At 52.8% G+C, this 17,103-nt stretch overlaps 6 protein-coding genes across 6 annotated transcripts; 1 reads left to right on the top strand and 5 right to left on the bottom strand.

Moving 5' to 3' along the window:
* Positions 1-67: 67 nt before the first annotated feature.
* Positions 68-1,965, bottom strand: AYO21_03438 (hypothetical protein; the record flags this gene model as incomplete). The annotated part of the gene is made up of 3 exons (XM_022653412.1): positions 68-897; positions 962-1,601; positions 1,669-1,965. The coding sequence occupies 3 exons, from the start codon at positions 1,963-1,965 to the stop codon at positions 68-70; spliced, it is 1,767 nt and encodes a 588-aa protein (XP_022514222.1).
* Positions 1,966-3,119: 1,154 nt separating this feature from the next.
* AYO21_03437 (hypothetical protein) lies at positions 3,120-5,153 on the top strand (the record flags this gene model as incomplete). Its single annotated transcript, XM_022653411.1, has 4 exons — positions 3,120-3,333; positions 3,388-3,767; positions 3,830-4,124; positions 4,189-5,153. 4 exons carry the CDS (start codon positions 3,120-3,122, stop codon positions 5,151-5,153), a joined length of 1,854 nt encoding a protein of 617 aa, XP_022514221.1.
* Positions 5,154-6,000: 847 nt separating this feature from the next.
* AYO21_03436 (hypothetical protein) lies at positions 6,001-7,421 on the bottom strand (the record flags this gene model as incomplete). Its single annotated transcript, XM_022653410.1, has 3 exons — positions 6,001-6,506; positions 6,607-7,059; positions 7,298-7,421. 3 exons carry the CDS (start codon positions 7,419-7,421, stop codon positions 6,001-6,003), a joined length of 1,083 nt encoding a protein of 360 aa, XP_022514220.1.
* Positions 7,422-8,645: 1,224 nt separating this feature from the next.
* On the bottom strand, positions 8,646-10,817 carry AYO21_03435 (hypothetical protein; the record flags this gene model as incomplete). Its single annotated transcript, XM_022653409.1, has 1 exon — positions 8,646-10,817. One exon carries the CDS (start codon positions 10,815-10,817, stop codon positions 8,646-8,648), a length of 2,172 nt encoding a protein of 723 aa, XP_022514219.1.
* A 1,362-nt stretch (positions 10,818-12,179) lies between these two features.
* Positions 12,180-13,142, bottom strand: AYO21_03434 (hypothetical protein; the record flags this gene model as incomplete). Its single annotated transcript, XM_022653408.1, has 1 exon — positions 12,180-13,142. One exon carries the CDS (start codon positions 13,140-13,142, stop codon positions 12,180-12,182), a length of 963 nt encoding a protein of 320 aa, XP_022514218.1.
* An 812-nt stretch (positions 13,143-13,954) lies between these two features.
* Positions 13,955-15,302, bottom strand: AYO21_03433 (hypothetical protein; the record flags this gene model as incomplete). The annotated part of the gene is made up of 3 exons (XM_022653407.1): positions 13,955-14,391; positions 14,443-14,731; positions 14,781-15,302. 3 exons carry the CDS (start codon positions 15,300-15,302, stop codon positions 13,955-13,957), a joined length of 1,248 nt encoding a protein of 415 aa, XP_022514217.1.
* Positions 15,303-17,103: the final 1,801 nt, after the last annotated feature.

Genomic DNA, 17,103 nt, shown 5'->3' with positions numbered 1-17,103 from the left:
CTGGTCAAGACACGAATAAGAAATACATTACGTCCGCGTCCACCTGTAATCGTACTCGTCCTTGTAATCAGCCAGTCTGCACCCTTGACATGATACTCCCCACCATCTGGTCCCCATGCTCTCGATACACCCTTTCAATCTCGGCGAGGTAGACCCGCGCTGCCTCCTTGCGACGCACACTGGCCTTGTCGGTCCGCGGGAGGGGCTTCCCACTCGTCACGAAGATGACGTGCGTTTTGGCGAGCTTGGCAATCACCGGCGCCTCGACGTTGACTTTGTCAATCAAGAGGTCGACCTCGTTGCGTAGCTGCGACTCTCCTCCATGCTCCACATGCCGCGACCCCTCGTCGGTGAGCTCGATCAGCGCGATGGTTTGGTGGTGTCCGTCGCCCCAGAGGAGCACCTCCCGGATCCGGTCGTGGCCCTGTCGAATCTTGGCCTCGATCCCCGCCGGGTGGAAATTGATCCCGTGCGCGAAGAGGATCAAGTCATCGACGCGGCCGGCGAATTTCCACGTGTTGAGTCGACGAGGGTGCGGCGCGAAGACGTCCCCCGTCGCGTACTCGTGCAGGTCGGGGAAGGTCTGAAAGACAGTCTGGCGCGACGCGGCTGTAGGGTCGTCGGAGCGCACTATGACTGGTTCGTACAAAGTCGGCGTGGTCGCGGTTAGGAGGGACCTCTGGTCATCGTCCGTTGGAGGCTGTGTCTCGCTGTCGGCAGTCACGGGCCGCCATTCTATGCCCATGTGGCATGCGTCAATCGAGAGATATTCCATGTCCTCCGTGCTAACTTGATAAAGAGGCCACCATCCGCTCTCTGTGGCGCCAAAGAATTGAGTGAGAGTGGTGTTTTTGAGGCGGTTCGTAAGGATGCTTGCCGCTCGAGGCGACAGTACACCTGAAATCAATGATTTAGCTGCGAAAGTTCAAGTCCAAGTTGGATCTTAACTGTTCGGTCTTACCGCCACCATACGTGATATGGGACAATGAGCTTAACCTCACCAGATCTGACTCCGAGGAGGCGTACCTCTCCAGCAACGCTGGTGCACAGAAGATACAGTCCCCCTTTCCGTGCTCGACGGCGTCCAGCAAATCCGTTGCATTCATGCTCCGGTCCGCAGGCCCAAAGACGTAGGTGGTCTTGCCAAAGACAGTAAAACACATCAGGATGACGGCGCTGATGACATGAAAGGGCGCAAATGGCACAATCAGTCGCCCGGCTGTGACGTTGAGAGGATTGACCCTGCGGAACCCCGGACCACCGCACTGACACTCCTCAGGGAGCTGAGTTATCTGGTCGTTGGCAGCCATCTGGGCATGCGTGATGCGTATTGGCTTTGGGAGGCCAGTGGTACCTGAGCTGTGCAAGATCAAAAATGTATCTCGGGCAGCTTGGTCGAAGTTTTTGGACATGGGATACTTGTCTGCGGGAGATGGGTCTAGTAAGTCATCCAACTCCGGGCACAACGCATGGTACATCGAGCGAGCAGCCAGTATGTCCGACACGTCCACCCCTTCTGTAGACAAGAATAGATGGCAGTCGCATAGTTGGAGTAGATTCAAGTGGGCAGCGAGGCTATTGATGTGGGATGAAAACAGAATCTGAGCGCAGAAGCATCGGTGAGCTATGTTCTGGCGCGCTGGACATGGCTAATCACCCCCGTCTTACCTGGTAGCCAGTTTTTGCAGCGGCCATGGCCAAAACGTGATATCTCATGTCGGATTTGCCCATGTAGGCCAGGGTTGGGGAATTCGTTGAGCGGCCAAAGGTAGTCTGAATAAACCATGCAGCGCGGTTGATGGCATTGGCAAAAGTGCGAAAGGAAACATCACGAAAACCACGGGATAAGTTGGACGATAAGGGGACTGAAGCCCAAGTTCTGGCAGGGTCATTTTCAGCAATGTCGTCTATGGCGACGGGGAAGAGACGACGGCCAGGAGAAGTAGTGGTCAAGTATGAAGACATTTTGAGGCGTGAGAAGACATGCTATAGGATTTAGAGGGAACTGTTGATGCGGCATATACATGGGGTTGTTTATTTCTATTCAGGACTGGCTGGTGGCCTGGGGGCGGGCATAAGGCGGATAAGAGGTGTACCGAGCAACCCGAGTTGCTGGGATGGTGGCCTGTAAGTGCAGATGCAAGTGATTGCTACTACGCTGCATGTCTAGGGTGATGTCTTTGGGAGGAAGGAGGAGTGGACAATAGGTATGAGTCTCCAATACGATAGAACTGATATATAGACAAGGCTGACAAGGGCAACATAACTCAACCCAGACGAACATTTGCTTCTGTATCGAAGTAGAAGTAGAAGTAGAAGTGAAATGACGAGAGTTGAAGGTGCTTGGCGACCGAGTTGATTGGTTCTGGTTGGTGCTGGTACCTGGTGGTGCCTTGGCTGACGGTGACGTCAACACTTGTTACTCGAAGGCGGGGCAATAATTACTAGCCTGACAGCCTGATTACATACGCGTATCAAGTACCATCACCAGCCACGCATCTACCAGGCGAGCAGGTACCTATTAATACTACCTAGGTAACTAGGTACGTAATAGCTAATACCTTCTCATCCCGGCAGCCCAGGTAGGTACAAGGAAGGCGCTGACCACCATGACCGAGTATTCGGTACATGGTCCTTTGTACCTGCTTGTAGCTCCCCAGTTCCGCTTGGCAAACATCATCCGCTGGTGCCACCACCGCCGCCCATTCAATCTCCACCTATCCTGCGGCTTATACCAACTTGTACGAGGTACAATTATCCCATCCACATCGCCTAAGTGGACCCAATACGCTCTCGCTCTATTACTCTTCTCTAGCAACGGACCTCCGTCTGGTGCCCATTGGTGCCGTAGCTCCCCCAGATTTAGCGACAGCCTGACAGCTTAATAGCGACTCTATGCCTCAAATACACAGCTGCATAAGCATTGTCCAACGCAGGTAGGAAAAAGCCTTGGGAGTTCAAATGAACCTGTCATTGTCGTCGTCATCACCATCACCATCATAAACCCGTTCCAGTCCACTGCCATTTCATTTCCTCGTTCTCTTCACTTTACAACGTGCTGAGCATCTTGTATTGGAAAGCCAGTCATACTTGATTGTTTGCCCCTCGTCTGCGTCGCAATGTTGTCTTCACTCCTGTTGGCGAGTCTCTTGACTCTTGCTACTCCGTCCCTCGCCCTGGACAAACGACAAGCTTCCCTGTCGACGTTCATTACACAAGAGCAAGCCATTGCTGTCCAAGGTGTTCTCGCCAACATCGGTGGCCTCAATTCCACTCTGGTCCCAGGTGCCAGCCCTGGTGTTGTCGTGGCGTCTCCCTCCACAGTCAATCCAAGTGGGTCTTGCTACTTCTCTATGCATTGTCAAGCAGACTGACACATGAGGGCAGATTACTTTTACACCTGGACTCGTGACTCGGCCTTGACCTACAGAATGCTCATTGAGGAACTGATCTTCGGAAATTTGACCCTGAGAAAGACCATCGAGGATTACACCGCCGCCCAAGCCATTGTGCAAACCGTCACTAACCCCTCTGGCTCATTATGGCCAGCAGGCGACGGCCTTGGAGAGCCCAAGTTCTATACCAATTTGACCAGATTTGACGGTACTTGGGGGAGGCCACAACGTGACGGTCCCGCACTGAGGGCTATTACATTCATGGAACTGGCCCCTGTTCTCTTCAATTTGAACGAGACAGCTTTGTACAAGCAGATCTATTGGCCACTTGTCCTCAACGACCTCAGATACGTGGGGCAGTACTGGAACCACGTAAGTCGTTTCTGTATTTTGTGAGCCAATTGTTCTCTCCTTCTAACCTCTCACTCCCTCAGACCGGCTTTGATCTCTGGGAAGAAGTCCACGGCTCCTCTTTCTTCACCCTTGCGAACCAGCACCGCGCTCTTGTCCAGGGAGCTCTCCTGGCCAGTCAGCTAAACACAACCTGTCAACCCTGTGCGCAGGCTCCTCAAATCCTCTGCTTTCTGCAGAACAACTTCTGGAACGCCACAGGAGGATATCTTACGGCCAATGTGAACGTCAACAACGCGGCCCGCAGTGGTATCAACGCGGATCCGATCCTGGCAAGCATTTCGGTTTTTGATGCAAATGCTACCTGCAACGCCAGCGGTGAGCAATTCCTGCCCTCAGAGCTTTGATTTCTGTTGATTTCTTCTAATAAACCTCGCTCTAGACTTTCAACCTTGTAACTCGAAAATGCTTGCTACACACAAAGCCCTGGTTGACAGCTTCCGCGATCTCTACCCGATCAACAACAACGCGCAACCTCCCAACGCTGTCCTTATCGGCAGATACCCCGAGGACACGTACTTTGGCGGAAACCCTTGGCCGCTCTGCACACTTGGCGCCGCAGAATTGCTCTACGATGCTGCCCATCAGATCAGAAACGCGGGACAACTCATAGTCGACAACTTCAGTCTTCCATTCTTCACAGATATCTCTCCCACAATCAGCCTCGGAAAATACACGGGAGACGTGGTGAACGAGATCCTGACTAATATGACAACCTACGCCGACGGCTTTGTCGCTGCTGTCCAACAATTCCTCCCATCCAACGGTAGCATTTCGGAACAATTCGATCGTACCACTGGCGAATCCACCTCAGCATCCAAGTTAACCTGGTCATTCGCATCATTCATCACTATGTCCCGTCGCTGGGCGGGCCAATTCCCCTTGAGCTGGGGTGCCTCGCTTCCGTTGGCAAACACAGACCTCACAAGCAAGCAGTGTCGCGGAACGAGCTTTAACGCCACGGTGAACTATACCCCTGCCCTTGCAGCTGGAGCTCCGAACATCACCAAGGACTGCGAATCCGAGGTGATCTTCAGCGTCAACGCCACAACTTCATTCGGCAACAACATCTTTGTCCTGGGCAACGTCACGAAGCTAGGCGGCGCGTTGAACAATGCCAACAATATCATCCTGCCCCTGAATCCGGGCAACTACACCCCCACAAACCCGCAGTGGTACGTCGACCTGTGGTTGAAGGCCGACCAGACCGTGGCGTACCAGTACGTACTACAGGACGGCTCGCAATGGATATTTGAAGAGCACCCTGTGCGGACGCTTCGTGTTGGCGCATGTGGAAGCGGACGCGTTACCCGGACGAACGATGCCGCTACATTCTCGTCTTCTTAGCGCGAAGATGGACAATGGCATGATATAGTGGACCAGAAGGGAGACGTAGCTGGCAATCGAGAAAAAGAGCTGTAATGGTAGAGAGGACGAGGGTTGACACCGCCCACAAGAAGGCATAATGGTTGTTGTGTTGGCAGGAATGTGGAACGGACGTCCATGACTCGTTGATTGATTGACTGAACGAGTTTCATTCGAACCAGAAAAGTATTTGTAGCGTCATTATCCTCACAAGGTGGTGCATCGTTTTCAGCGTCAGTACTTGTATTCACCCACCACCCACCCACTGTACCCTTTCTGGCGCGTAGAAGCGTATATACACCTAGCATTAGCGACGGGCGTACCGTGCCATAGGACAGCATAGCATAGTGTAGTGTAGCGTACAATGCCGCCTACACACCTAGCACACAAAGATAACATGGACACGTACCGAGCAGAGCAATACCGCGCACGGAGTCTGTCTTAGTATGGTATGGTATGGAAGAGTATGGTTCTCGACATTGTTATTTTTTTTCTTTCTTTATGGAAGTCCTTGTCTCATCTCTGTCAATACCACCCTCACTATAGGGGGTTTCTCTGGGTCTCTGGGGGTGTTTTCCGGCCCCATCCCTAATATCCCACCTCATCTAATAATCGAGTTGGTTTTCCTCTCCTTCCGGCCCAAGGCATTGTCAATGGTGTAGGACGCGTACATGATCTGCGCGGGTTCATCTTCGTATGACTGACTGGTACTGCTGCCTCCGAAGTACTCGCGTCCCGACACACACACCACCACGTGAGAACGGTCGACTGGAGTGGTGCTTGCTAAAAGGGAGGCGGAAAGAGGATGAGCGACAATGAGAGGGATCGTTTAGGAATGACCAACAATAGCCTTGGGTTTGTAAGGCTCCTCGAGATACTTCATCTCGTCCTCGGTCAAAACCTTGCCCTTGACGGCGACGGCCTCTTCCAGGCGGGCCAGGTTGCTGAAGCCGACGATGGGGATGGTCTTCTTCTGGATGATCCAGGCCAGGGCCACGTGCGACATCTTCCAGCCCTTCTTGTCCGCGAGCTCCATGACGCGTTTGATGATTTCGCGGTCCGCCGGGTCCAGGCCGCTGAACATCGGGTTGCCCTTCATGCTCTCCTCGCGCACAGTGGCTTCCGAGCCCAACGGCCGTGCCAGCAGCCCTCGGTAAAGTGGCGCCCAGGGGATCAGGCCCACGCCGGTCTCAAGGCAGTACGGGTTCATCTCGCGCTCTTCCTCGCGGTAGCACAGCGAGTAGTGGTTCTGCATCGACACGAACTTGGTCCAGCCGCGGGCTTCGGCGCAATTTTGCATCTTGGCGAATTGGTATGCCCACATGCTGCTTGCACCTGCATGCAGAGGAAATATTAGTTGCAGAACTCAAAAAAAAAAAAAAAAAAAAAGGCAAAGGGGATTGTTTTCCGGAAGAGAGGGGTGTAGATGGCGTACCAATGTATCGAACCTTGCCAGCCTGCACCAGGTCGTGCAGGGCCTTCATGGTCTCCTCGACCGGCACATTCCGATCGAAGCGGTGAATCTGCAGCACATCAAGATAACTCGTGCCCAGCCTCTCCAGACTGGCCTCGACGGCATTGAAGATGGCGGCACGGCTCAGGCCACCCTGGTTGACGTAGTCTTTGCTCCTGCTGATTTGTTCGGGGTACTTGATGTGTAGGACGTTTGGTTCTTCGCCAACGGTGCCGTAGCATTTGCTGAGGAGGATTAACTTATGGCGCGGAATATTGTGCTTCTTGATGACACGGCCGATCATACGTTCGGATTCACCATTCGAGTAGACGTTAGCGGTATCCCAGGTGTTGAGGCCGCGGTCGTAGGCGCCTTTGAGGAGTTTGTCGACTTCTGCCTCGTCGTCGATGACCCATGGTTGCCAGTCTTTGTGACCTGTGATTTTCAAAGGGAGCATAAGGTTAGTTGTGTGGTTTCCATCGGCAGGAAGCTCCTGTATGTTGCGAGAGGGACAAGTAATAACAGCTCAGAATGTGTAAAAACGCCAGGAAGACTATTCAGGGTTGTGAATGCCTCCTTGCTTTAACTCCTTTGGCGAGCCCCGAAAGTCGTAGCTTAGGATCCATTGTAAAATCATGACAAAACAAAGATTAAGCCGAGACAGTCGACTCACCAAAAGACATGGCTCCCAAGATGGGAATGGAAACCTTCAAGCCAGAAGCACCGAGTTGGACATAAGTGACCTTTGTGTTGTCCAAGCTCTCTTGGAGCGATCGGGGCAGACCGGCGTCACCCATCTTTGCGTTATAGATATGCTAAGCCGACGGGAGGGTGGATGTGATTGGTGATGACAATGGTGCTATCCCAGCGAATCTCCTTGAATGCTTAGTACACGATTGTCCGAGAGACTCGTGTGCGTGTCGTAGGCGGGGCGGGGAGAGTATACACTAGGTGGAGGGGAGGGAGACAAGTCGATCTCTTTTTTTCCCTTTTCTCTTTAACCCTGGGGGTATCTGGGAGCAGCAGCCACGAATATATACCCTCGTACCTCGCTCTGTCAGCGGAGGGATGCCGGCCGGTCGAATGAATTCAGGATAAATGTCGAGGTCCGGGAATGGGCTAACGAAAGGCACGGGCATCGACGCCGCGCAGTTTGGCGTGTTTTGAGGACCATTGAGAAATCTCGCGGTCAGGGCATTGGATTGTGCCATCATTTGTCGCGGTCTTGTTGCCCCGCAGTGATTTTTCGGCTAAGACAATGCCATTCTTGTCTACCGGTTCGGTCGGGGGAGCCCTCGGGACGTTGGAGAAAAGGTACTTGGGAGTGAGGACGGTCCAGTGAGAGAGCTGCAATCGATCGATGGGATGAGCTGCGGCAAGAGTTGAAGGCGTGGGTGGCACGGATTCGGTATTAGCGGACTTAGGTCGAGATAAAATCCATCTGCTCACCGGCTCATTAGCCGTCGAAACTCAGTCAGTCGGTGTTGTTGAATCATGACATGGATCGAGGCATGGGATGGATGATGGATGGTGGATGGTGGACGAAGGAGGGGTGGAGGGGTGGATGGATGGATTTGATAGACATGGAAGTAGTGATTCGTGGGTGGGTAACAATCCACCGCTCAATGATCATGATGGGCATTGTGGTTGACATCGCAGGGGAAAAGAGAAACACATGCACAGGCGTAGGCGACATTCTTCTTGCTTGAAGCCAATACAACGCCCCCTCCCCCAAGATGATCTGATAAACTACTTGTACTCCCAATGCTCAACCTCAATACTTATGTAGCTAGTGTTACAGGTGCATCGGTAAAGGCAGAGACGAGCAAAACTCCCCTTTCGTCCATTTCCCCAAAACTAAACCAACCACAAACACCAAGTCCTCCCTTTATACCTCGTAGTCGGAGCCTCTTCAATCTTGTCGGTATGCAAAATCCCTAGACCATATCATAACATGATCAACGTGTCGTTCCCTTGGTCATATCTCATTCTCCAGTAGCGTTTATGCCTGTGCCAGTTTATCATCTGTGCCCGATCAAATCCATTGCATCTTCTTCCTCCTCGCCCTCTTCGTCCTCCATAGGCTCGTCACGCTCACTCTCAGAGTCGGACCCGGACTCCGAATCAGCCTTCGCAGCGACTGGTTGCCGAGGTGAATTGGGCCGACCCCAGAAATCAAGATCGTCGTCATCCTCGTCATCATCCACCGACGTGGTTCTGCGTTGAGGTGTTTCCGGAGTGCTTACTGCTCGTTGCCCAGTTCCAAAGTAACTCCCAACGACCGGGGAGACAGATCGCGCTGAGCGAGCTGTGGGGGAGTGAGGCAGAAGCCAAGACGACCGACTTCTGGGAGTATTGGACGCCGTGCCTATATCGACAGCACTTGGGACGGCTTCATTTGATGCTCTCACTATGTCCACAGGTTGCGTCCCTTGCTCGGTCGGGGTTTGGCTCTGACTTGCTGTCAGGGCAGCTTCAGAGGTTCCCGCTTGCTGTGCTCGTTCCTGTTGTTCCTGCAGTTGTGGGGTTTCTTCAGCCCCAAGAAGCTCCAGCTGAGTGGTATTGTACGACTCGCAGATGGTGCATTTCAGGCCGAGCCAGTGATACTTGGTCACACTGCGGCTATTGCAATCGTTGCAAAATATATAGGCTCGTTTGTCTCGATACTCTTCCGGCATCGGCTGTTCTTCAATGTGCCGGTCCAGGCGCCGGAATTGGCTCTCCATATTGGCAATACTCTTGGAACAAATGGGACATTTGTAGCTGGTGTTACACCATTCCGAAAAGCAAGACTCGTGGATGCTGTGGCCGCAACGCATGAACGCAACCGGTTTATTCGAGGTAAACATATATTCGCCGCAGATGGGGCAGTCGGATTTGGTACTCTTTTCAATGCACTTGTGAGTGCTTTCGGCCTGGATGGACATGCAAGCAGCACATGTCTTGCAGTGGAAAAAGTCCTTGCCTAGGCCTTCGCCGAGTCGGCAGATACCACAGTCGTCACAGTGATAAATGGACTTTTCGGGATCATTGTTCCACAATATACAGATGGGACAGTAATAGCACGCCGTTTGAACCTGACACGTCTTGCAGAACTGCCCAACTGGTTGTGGGGTGTTGCAAAGCATGCACAGCATGTGTTTGGTTTCTCGACGTGGCAGAGTATGGTTTTCGGCGTCGTCGTGGCATAGTCGGCAGGTATACCATCTTTCGCACAGGTTGCATTGCATCTTGACATTTCGCTTGTAGTGGACGCAGCCAAGCATCGGTCGAGATATTTCACCCGACGACTCCATGTCATCGGGGTCAAGAGGCGCATAGGTCGGCACGAGGGCTTCTGGCGTGATGTTATAGTTGATCTCCTGGCCGGCTCCCGAGATGGTCGAGCTTGGTGAAGCCGGTATTTGGGATGTGTCTAGCGCTTTAGACAACATGCCTTTGCCGGCGAGACCCTTCTGATACCCTTCCATCATCAAGGCATGAACAAGTCTTGACTTATCGGCAGCCGTACCAGGTCCTGACCACACAGCGTTGATCTTCTGTCTGAGAGCGCCCATACCATCGTCCTCTGGCAGAGTTCCCGATCCATCCCTCCTCCGGCCGGCGCTGCCGCCATTCTCTTGTACATCTTGTGTGGGCGCCACGTCTGCGGCTCTTGACAAATTCCTCAGGGGGTCCGATGCTGCATGAGGCCGTGCGCTGTCCTGGTGTGCACGAGACCGGTACGGTAACTCATTTGCAGGATTCAGGGAGGTTTCGCTGTCCGATCGAAGGTCTTGGAGAGCGACGGGGCGCGACAGCTGAGAAGAGTCGGGCTCGAGGTGAGGAAACTCAGTGGTCGAAGGCTCTGGCCGAAGAGAAGGTTCGGATGACGGTCGTCTTGACTCGTCCTCGGGCTCTAACGGAGGGGAGGGAATGGAGTCGAAGCTGTTCAGCTGATTGGCCCATAGTTGGATCGTCCTGGCAATGGACTGCACAGTGGTCTCTCTGTGCTCTGACTCTGGCTCGACCGCGGGGTCTTCCAGTGCAGGCGGAGGGGAGGTGTTCCAGAGACGAGAGGGGCTCCAGCGTTGTAGGTCGGGCACAGCAGGGAAGAGACCAGGTGAGTCTTCAGTGGTGCCGCTGAGGCGGGAGAATCGCCTCGCTTGGCGCAGGACAGGTTCGACAATGAACGAGGGGAGATATTCACTCATTGAAGCCGAGAGATAAGCATGCTACGGATGGATTTGAATGTGGCAGCCTGGAGGTTGTCGGTGTCTTGACCTAGACAAATAGGAAGGGCAGACGACCAGGATTTCAAGGCCTAGAATTACTGCAGAAGGCAAAGAGCAGAGGAAATACGGGGAAAGGGGGCCATTGGTGCCATGGAGAGGGCGCAGTCTGACGTCGTGGGGGAGGAGGATGACTGGTACTGCGATGACTGCGGTTCAGTCGGATGACATGTGAGACTGTCCCGTCGTTCTGGCACGTGCGTCAATATATTACAGCCTCGTCAGCTACTAGCCTCGGGGCTCAAGGCCGAGTATCAAACGAGGTGGTTTTGGAAATTTATAGATTGTGAGCACGAGTATAGTAGTACTTGAGTACTTAACTGACTATTTACCTTGTTTATGATACTACTACCTTGACTTAAGTTACTTAATATTAACTTATACTATAGGTTTGTATATTATAAGGGGAGCTTTCCATCCACAAAGTTAACTATTGAGAACCATTAAAATTCTGCCGTACCTATCCTCCTACTCCTATACATAAAGCCCTAATGCCCACAATCAAAATAAATACACTCAAGAATAAAAAGTTACCACCGACAAAAAACTTTTTCCATCTACCCCTGTCGGAGGGGGTTATGGGAAGTGAAACCTTGCGGGTTGCAGGTTTTTCCGTCCATTCGGTCGGTTCGCTCGATCGTTCGCTTGGTGAGTTCGCTCGCTCGATCGTTCGCTTGGTGAGTTCGCTCGCTCGATTCAATCGTCCGGAGTTGTTTCGCTCGATCGCTCGCTCGCTCGATTCGCTCGGCCGGTTCGTTCAGTCGAAGGTCGTCGGTTCGATTCCAGACAATGTCGCCTACCAGCTCAGAGCTAGTTGTTGATAATCGAAGATATCATGGCATGCCTGGGATTCGTACTGGCTCGTTCGATCGAAGGAGGAGGAGGAATCGCCTCCTAGAAAGCTGCCGCGTCACTTTGTTGAATTCGATTTCGGTCGAAGTGATTTGGCTCGGACTCTCTAGGTAGGGGTCTTGGTGTTGTGAACAAATTCTCGGGATTCAATATATATCCTTGAATTTTCTGGACCATTGGACCCAGTTTTTTTTCTGCCGGACACGTCGACAGCCATTGTACATGGTACATTGCTTCTGAGATGCTAATGCTTCTGCCTCGCCAAGGCCAGTTGGTGTTCCCTTCCATACATCCTCGAGGCTTCATGGGTTGCCGACGGGCCTCAGACATCGCTCTCCGTAGTGCTCGTGTTGCCAGATCATGGCAACGGGTATCCAGCACGCAGACGCTGACCTTGTCCTTGACCTCTCCCTGGATTGCTTGCCGATAGACTCATTCATCTTCCTCCTTTGCAGTAGCTTCCAGATCACGCAGAGTTTCTTCAATTTCATTTGGTTCCGTGATGGACCAGACACCTCCCCCTTTTGCAGAGGAACGGCCAACCTCTTTCGAGACAAGATTGCGTCCAACCTTTCCAGGCCCTAGTCCAAGCCACCGGCGGCATCCAGCCTCTCGATCTAAATATTTGATCGAATCCCACCAGAGGACAGTGTCAACAGCCTGCCTTGCAAGGTTCTTTATCAAATCATCTTTCGACGCAAAAGGCTTAGCAGTGACGTTGCTGATGCAGGGGACACGACCGGGAAAGGTCACCTTCTCGGGGACGAGAGCCTTCTTCATGAATTCGTATGCCGGCATCATGATTGGACTGTGAAAAGCTGAGCGCGACTTCAACTCAACAGCTCGGGGATCATGGCCGCCAAATTCTCGTATGTGGATCAGCAGATTCCGTATCCGCTGGAAGCTGCCGCTGAGCACGATCTGGTTCTTGGAGTTGATATTGGCAATGGCAATCTGTTGAAATGCCGGCAGAGCACTGGAGTCGTCCTTTGCGCCCTCGGAGCCCTGGCTCAGGAATTCTCGGACGGCTGCGATCAACGAGTCGAGCTGCTCTGGCTCGCACACCAGGGCAATCATGCCGAAATCCTCGCCCGATTCCTCTTTTGCTTTTCTCGTACATTCTCCCATAACGTCCCCACGTCTCCGGACGAGGTCGAGTCCATATGCATACTCCAAATTCCCGGCGGCAACTAGTGCTGCATATTCGCCTAGGCTATGTCCCAATGTGACATCGATCACTTGCTCCGTCTTGAAGCCAAAGTCTTTCTCGAGGACCTTCAAGATCATGATGGACACGGCCATTATTGCAGGCTGGGCATTTTCCGTCTTGTCCAGCTGCAGGATGGGCCCCTCGTCGATCAGAGTGGACAGCTTGCAATGCAATATATCATCCATCTCTTCTAAAAATGGTTTGCACGTTCGGGGAAAAGCTTCGACCCAAGGTCGTGTCATGCCTTTCCGCTGCACGCCATGACCAGGGAAGAAAAGGGCTGTCCGAAGAACAGGTTCCGAACTCGAGGTATACGTCCTTGATATCTGCAAAGCGTGGAGATGTCGTATGACCCCCGAGAGGGCTATTCGTGGAGGTCGATACATGAGTGCGGGGGGTCTTGGGTGTGACGGAACTCGCTTTGCTATAGGGAAGGTCGCCTCAACAACATGATGATGAACTGGCGGTTGGGAGAGAAGGACGACTCTTGAACTATACCTGACGACCAAGGTAATTGACCAGGCTGGACGATGGGAACGAAAACACGTCCAGCTCAATTATCGTTGACGCAGTTCCGTGAGTCCGGGCAAGCGAGCAGTCTTTTCGCTATTAGCTACCTGGAGGTAATAACTGGCTGGCCTGGGTAAAGTTATTGGGGGCTCCAGCTGGGGACTAGAGACTTCCATGCCTACCCTTGGCCTACGCATCTCGGCATGCCTCGGCCGTCCGGAACAAATATTATCCGTCAAGCTTTACGGCTTCCCACAACGACTGTACGGATGAGGGTCTCTCCAAACTCTCATCAGAACCTCATTCATCCATTATGTACCTCATACAGGCAAATAAACACATACTCACAGACATATTATACAGTTCCGATTCCACTTGACCTTTCTTTCCTCTTGTAACAACCCGCTGTGATGTCTAGCAAAGAGTTCCTCCTTTTCATTTCTTGATCGTGGTCACATTTGCCCAAACCATTTACATTTTGGTCCCATCAGTCATTGTGAGAATGCGAATGTGTACGCTCGGATTTGTCTTCCATCTCAATGGCACTTATATCTGAGTCGGCGTAGTTGATAATGGCACCGGAACGAACCTCGATTGTGGTTTTGGCCGTGATGACCCCTTCCGGGTGTCTTGCAAAGTGGTATTCATCCGACTGTCGCGAGCGAGGCGGGCGTGGCGTACTTCGGCCCAGGAAATCGCGCTTATCACGCCGTCGAGTAGTAGGGTCGCCTAGAGGGCCACTGATGGTCGTCCTCGTTCCCCAAAAATTGTCACCGACGTCCTTCCAGCCGAAGGTATCGAGACCCAAGTCTTGAGGAGGCGGAGGTGCTCGGCCAAATATCAAGACGTGCCTGGTCACTGCGTAGAGTACAACATCCAGCCATCCACAGGAGCTGATAGCGGCCCCGGCCAAGCAGAACCACCCTACTATCGTCAATCATGGAGGTCACTGCGGCTGCGAGGAAAAAGACTTACAATATGGAACCGACACCCCCGTCATCGCGGCCATTCGACCTCCCGCGAGTGGCAACGTGCAAACAACGTAGACCACAGGATAGATGATCATGTACTTCGCAGCACGTTTCGTAGCAGCAGGGTCAGTGCCATCGTCATTGGGGAAATTCGGATCCGACCTGCTCCGTGACTTGGCTTTGATGTAGGCGAAAATGAGTATATACGTGACAACAGTCCCAAACATGCAGACGAAGATCCAAAAGTAGTGAAGCCACAGTCGTTCTTTGTCGTATCTCTTGTCAATCCAGCACTTTCGAGTCGTCAGCTTGGTTGAGGCCATCAAGGGCCCAGGCACGTACCCATGCTCCCGCTCGGACGTATATCTTGGAATTTATACCAACTCCAATGATAGCCATCACATAGACAAAGATCCATAAACAGATGATGCCCCCACAGAACACCTTGTTTCCCACACGCCCGCCCCTCACCACGGCGTAGTATGTGTGCAAGGCAATGGCGAGGATGAAGACCCCAGAAGCAAGGTCGCCGGTCGAAACGAACCACCCATTCGCCCAGCAAGTCGTGGTTCCCACTTGGATTTTATCCTGGGAGAGATATACCGACGTTAGCGCGAATGCCATAGCTTGCTGAATGTCTGCCAGCACCAAATTGTAGATGAGGAGGAGGAATTGGTTGGCGCCATCTTTGAGTTGGCCTCTGTGATACCATACACAGAGTCGATACGTCAGGAAGGTGAAGAGAGCGACACTGGAGATGAGAGAAAGAGTCCCAAAGAATGCTACCGCGACCAGCCCGTGCCGCAAGACTGGAGGCAAAGGCTCCAACGTGGTGGATAGGGAGACCGACGAGGTTGCGGCCATTGTGGCCTTGGTCAACAGATTGACAGCTGGTTCAACTTACAGAGGGATACGAGGGAGACACCTAATAGATGTATACCAGCTGGGCACTGGCATGGTACCCCGGCACCAGTTGGACCGATGCACTTCAACAATCACAAGCAGCACCGGGTCCTCCGCCATGGAAAGGGAAAGTGCAAACTCCCCCGAATGATTAGATGGTGGGTGGACGCGAGAGTGGAAAGGAATCATGGCCTGGCCTGGACTTCGCGCCTGTGAATAGTCACCGTCCTGCAAGGGCACGTTTCACGCCGTGCAAGGATTGTACTCGTCGGAACGGCGGCGTGACACCATGCCAGTGGAGTAGGACAAGATACCGAGTACTCTGCAGCGAACCGAGCACAAGCACGTGTACCTACCGAGTAGTTGGACCTCTGTGCTATCCTGGAGTACGAGTACGACTAGGACCAACTCGCCGAATACTGGTAGGCCATCTCTTTCGTCAATTTTAGTGTAGGATTCAAAGCGAAAGGGGTTGAGAGTGTGAGTGGGGGGAAAGGTACCTGTACCAATTGTATTTGCATCAAGAGGATGTCTCTTCTCGCGTGGAAGCCGCCTGGTACCTCGTTAATCTTTTCTAGGTAAAGCGCCGACGCAGAAGTGCAATTTTTCTGGATGCTACCCCAGGTCACAACTAAGGAGGACCGCCCCTTTCCTCGCCTCCGCGAACTCGATGAGGAACCCAAAGTATTGAGAACGAGAAGAAAGCTCAGGCGCTCCTCGATGAAGAGGCTCGTGGGGTCCTGTAGAGCGGTTGCGTCTCACAAGCGCGCAGTGGAATGACGACACCATGCTCCGTCAATTACGTTTGTAATGTAGCACAGCCGAGAAAACAGCGGACAAGCTGGCAGTCCGAATCACAATGCTGCTTGCGGCTAAGAGTCTTGGTATTCAGAAAGTCCAGCCTCCTGTTGTTTGGTTGGTCTGCAGAAAAGACAATTTGAGACAAGGACGAGTGACGATAGCCTGTACAAGTGCTTGGAGCACTCAGCAACATCGGGGAGAGCGAGATGGGTGATTCCTTCGCGAGAAAGAAGCCGCAAAATACACGTAAAATTTTTGGCAGACCCGCTGCGTCCCCTGGTGCATTTGCACCAGCCCGTCGACGGCATGTCCCGCTGTCGAGGGGAACATGGCTTAGCTGACAACCCATGTACAAACGTCCAAATGAAGTAAAGAGTAAAAGAAGGTGCCTGCAACGCTGTGGCGTCCACGAGGAGAGGAGGATACGAGTCTGTACCGAGTACTTTGTAGGCTACGCCGCCGGAGGCTCTGCCCAATGCATATCTCCTTCGCAGTGGAGCCCGCAGTCCTTGTACTTGTACAGGAAGAAACAGGCGGACTTGCCGCTGGTGATTGGCATGAGGGGTATGTACTCGTATGTAGGTAGTCGAAGCCGCCAGGGGTATGTTTGTCCTTTTCCTCCTGTCCTCGTATACCAAGCACCTCGTGCTTGTGCTAGTAGCGTTGCGGTGCGCATGCCACGGCCCGCTTATCCTACTCTTGACAATTCAGAGGCCCATTGTCTTCAGGCTGTCCTCGGACTCGTTGTTGTATGTTGAGTTGCAGGAAGGACTCGAGGACATCGGCCAGTTCCCGAATAGCAACAAGGATGCTGATGTTCACGAGATTGTGTCCTGTACATGCTTGTTCCTTGTCTACCCATATTGCGCAGATATTCTACGCATTTGTTCCACAAGCCGTGCAGGCTGTTGTTACTTGGTGGTAAGGTATCATGGAATTGCATCTCAGGGCATGCGAGGCT

This window comes from Fonsecaea monophora (assembly GCF_001642475.1).
Source record: "Fonsecaea monophora strain CBS 269.37 chromosome Unknown Scaff17, whole genome shotgun sequence".
Taxonomy (NCBI): domain Eukaryota; kingdom Fungi; phylum Ascomycota; class Eurotiomycetes; order Chaetothyriales; family Herpotrichiellaceae; genus Fonsecaea; species Fonsecaea monophora.
The sequence above is the reverse complement of the archived record's forward strand: the minus strand, read 5'-3'. Positions and strand labels throughout refer to the sequence as shown.